Below are 2,851 nucleotides of genomic sequence, written 5' to 3' on the forward strand. Positions count from 1 at the left end.
ATGAGACGCACCCGGTCGCCTGCGTTGCCGCGCCGCTGGTGCAGATCCCGTCGTTCTTTCTCATGGCGTACAGCTGCCGCGACTTGATTCGGTCCGGGTCCGTCGCGGGCTTGGAGACCGGCGGCCTGGGCATGTACCGGAACCTCTTGGAAGCCGACCCGACCTTTCTCTTGCCAGCGCTCGCCGTCGGGTCGACGTATCTCAATTTTGAGGTTGCGTGTTGCGTGTTGAGATTCCGATACCACGCCATCTCCATCTATTAGCTCATGGGCCACTCCAAGATCAAGGCATTCGACTGGCTCAAGACCAAGATTCAGTACATTCCGCTGCTCTCGTTTCCGTTCATTTGCCAATTGCCGCAGGTTCAAATCCCGCGACGACAACAAACTAACGAACGACTCTGTGCAGGGTGTCTTCTTTTACTGGCTCGCGTCGTCGTGGTTTTCACTCGCCCAGTCGCGTCTCCTCAAGGTCCCCGCACTGCGCGCGACCCTCGGACTCAAGGAGATCCCGTCGGCCGCCGCGACGCTTTCCAAGACCCTGCAGGACGCTGTCACCAAGGCGCCCAAGTAGCTTGACAGTCGCAGCTCGACGGCAGCATCCACCGGGACCATACCTTAACGATACTCGGATCTCAACACCCCTACCCCTCGTTGTATCCCACTTCCGTCTGCATCCAAGGACGACGGTATATATAAAGTTAGTAGATTAGTAGTTTAGTGTAGACAGAAACAGAGGGGCACGGCGACATCGAGAGAAAAAGGGTGGTGGAGGTCGTTCACGCTTCGGCGACGGGTGGCGCCGGCCTTGTCCAGTGGGCGACCTCAGGGTGGAACACGGCCACGTCTTCCAAGAGCAGGTCCACAAGCGCGTCTTTCGTCAGCTTGTCGTCCGGAATGTCAAACTCAAAATCAAAGGGCGGCGACGCGTGAATGTCGGCGGGGTCGTAAAAGGCTTGCAAATACGGATGTTGCAGCGCGTCAAGCACCGAGATGCGCTTCTCCGGGTTGAAGACCAGCATTTGCTTGAGAAGGTCGACCGCCTAACCGACCAAATTGAGCAAAATTCAAGCAACATCAAGAAAAAATCGAGAAAAAATCCAAGTACCTCGGGGTTGGCGCTTGGAAATGCGTCGTCGAGCTTGGTCGCCTTGTAGATGGGCAGCTTGGTCAAGAAGCGGAGCGCCTTGGCGTTCTTGACAAACTCAATTTCTTCTTGCTTGGGCGTGCCCATAAACTTGATGATGAGCTTGAGCTGGTGGATGTAGTCGTTGCCTGGAAAGAGCGGCTCGCGTTGCATCATTTCCGCCAGAATGCACCCGACGGCCCTAGTCGTTTTGCTTGCAACCGTGCACGTACAAAGGCTCCACGTGCGTACCACATGTCGACCGACTCGGTGTAGTTGAGGCAGTTGAGCATGATCTCGGGTGCGCGGTACCAGCGCGTGACCACATACTCGGTGAGCTCGGCGTTTTCTGGAAACCCGCCCCGGGCCAAGCCAAAATCACAAATCTACTCAACGGAAATACATCAGCAAAATGAACGCGGCTGCCATCACATGGTACCTTGAGGTCGCAGTTGGAGTTGAGGAGGATGTTGGACGGCTTCATGTCGCGATGAATGACACCTACATTCAGACAGATAGATCTCAGCATCCCAGATCTTATATCGCCAGGAAAACAACGATCGACTCGAACGTACCCGCCGAGTGGATGTGGTGCAAGGCGCAGAGGATCTGGTACAAAAAGTACTTGATGTGGTCGTCCGACATGGGCTGCATCGAGTAAATCACTTGGTGCAAGTCGGTCTCCATGAGCTCGGCAATGATGTACATGTCTTCAAACGCATCGCGGGACGGCGGCGCCGGGACGTCGAGCAACTTGGTGATATTCTTGTGCGAAAAGTGCCCCAGAAGCCGCGTCTCGCGCAGAATCCGCTTGGCGTCGACGAGGTCGTCAAAGATGCTGGCAATCTTCTTGATCGCGACGCTTGATCCATCCATGTGGTTCTTGGCAGCAATGACCGCGCCGTACGCACCCGTGCCAATGGGCTTGATAAGCGAGTACTTGAGGTCTAGCGTGAAGAGCTGGCCGCTGGCGCTGAACGAGTGCACGTTGGCGCGGCTTAAGTACCCGTTGCGCGTGAGCCCTGGCGCGACGCGGGCCACTACACGTCGTCCTCGCGTTCATGCCATGCGAAAGAGAGGAAGAAGAAGGTGATCATATGTACCGTTGCCTTTGGGCTTGAAGACGCGGTCGTGCATGACGGTCGGTGCGGGCGGCGACGTGATGGTCCGGACGTCTTCGACCGCCTCCGGGCTTTGCATCTCGGGCGTGTAGCCGGTCTCGTCGTCGTTGTCGTCATGGTTGTTGTTGTCGTCGTCGTCGTTGTCGCTTTGGTTGGTCCCGTTGGCATCGCTGCTGCCGTCGTACGACTCGAGCTCGTGGTCCTTGGCCGCGCTGCTCGACCGCAGCTTGTGCTCGCTGCGACGAGGATCGTTGTGGTTGTTGTTGTTGTTGTTGCAGCTGGACAATCGGTCGTCGAGGAGGTCGGCCTCGAGCGCATCCACAGAATCGTCGCCACGTGCAAGTGCATGCAACGACGCGGCCGGCGGTGGGATCGTGGCGCTGCGGATGACAACGGGCGTGCGCGCTTCGGACGGCAGCGCGTGGGTCGCGACGTCGCGGCCGGCGCTCTGCATGGACGACGACGGCGTGCGCCCGACCTCAAAGATGGCCGTCTCGAGCGCGCCCAGCCATTGCTCGAGTGCGCGGGCTTCGCGCGTCGCGAGGCGCAGCGGGTGGTTGTAATGCGGGCGCAGCAGCTCCATGACGTACGGGCAGCGGGACTCG

The 2,851-nt window shown here is 58.3% G+C and overlaps 2 protein-coding genes across 2 annotated transcripts; one reads left to right on the plus strand and one right to left on the minus strand.

The window, feature by feature from the left end:
• Positions 1–62: 62 nt before the first annotated feature.
• Positions 63–573, plus strand: SPRG_18026 (hypothetical protein; the record flags this gene model as incomplete). Its single annotated transcript, XM_012357454.1, has 3 exons — positions 63–212; positions 264–362; positions 409–573. The coding sequence occupies 3 exons, from the start codon at positions 63–65 to the stop codon at positions 571–573; spliced, it is 414 nt and encodes a 137-aa protein (XP_012212844.1).
• A 205-nt stretch (positions 574–778) lies between these two features.
• SPRG_18027 (CMGC/MAPK protein kinase) lies at positions 779–2,829 on the minus strand (the record flags this gene model as incomplete). Its single annotated transcript, XM_012357455.1, has 6 exons — positions 779–1,042; positions 1,108–1,327; positions 1,378–1,511; positions 1,565–1,626; positions 1,701–2,165; positions 2,229–2,829. The coding sequence occupies 6 exons, from the start codon at positions 2,827–2,829 to the stop codon at positions 779–781; spliced, it is 1,746 nt and encodes a 581-aa protein (XP_012212845.1).
• Between the last annotated feature and the right edge of the window lie 22 nt (positions 2,830–2,851).

This window comes from Saprolegnia parasitica (genome assembly GCF_000151545.1).
Source record: "Saprolegnia parasitica CBS 223.65 unplaced genomic scaffold supercont2.927, whole genome shotgun sequence".
In the NCBI taxonomy this organism is placed as follows: domain Eukaryota; phylum Oomycota; class Saprolegniomycetes; order Saprolegniales; family Saprolegniaceae; genus Saprolegnia; species Saprolegnia parasitica.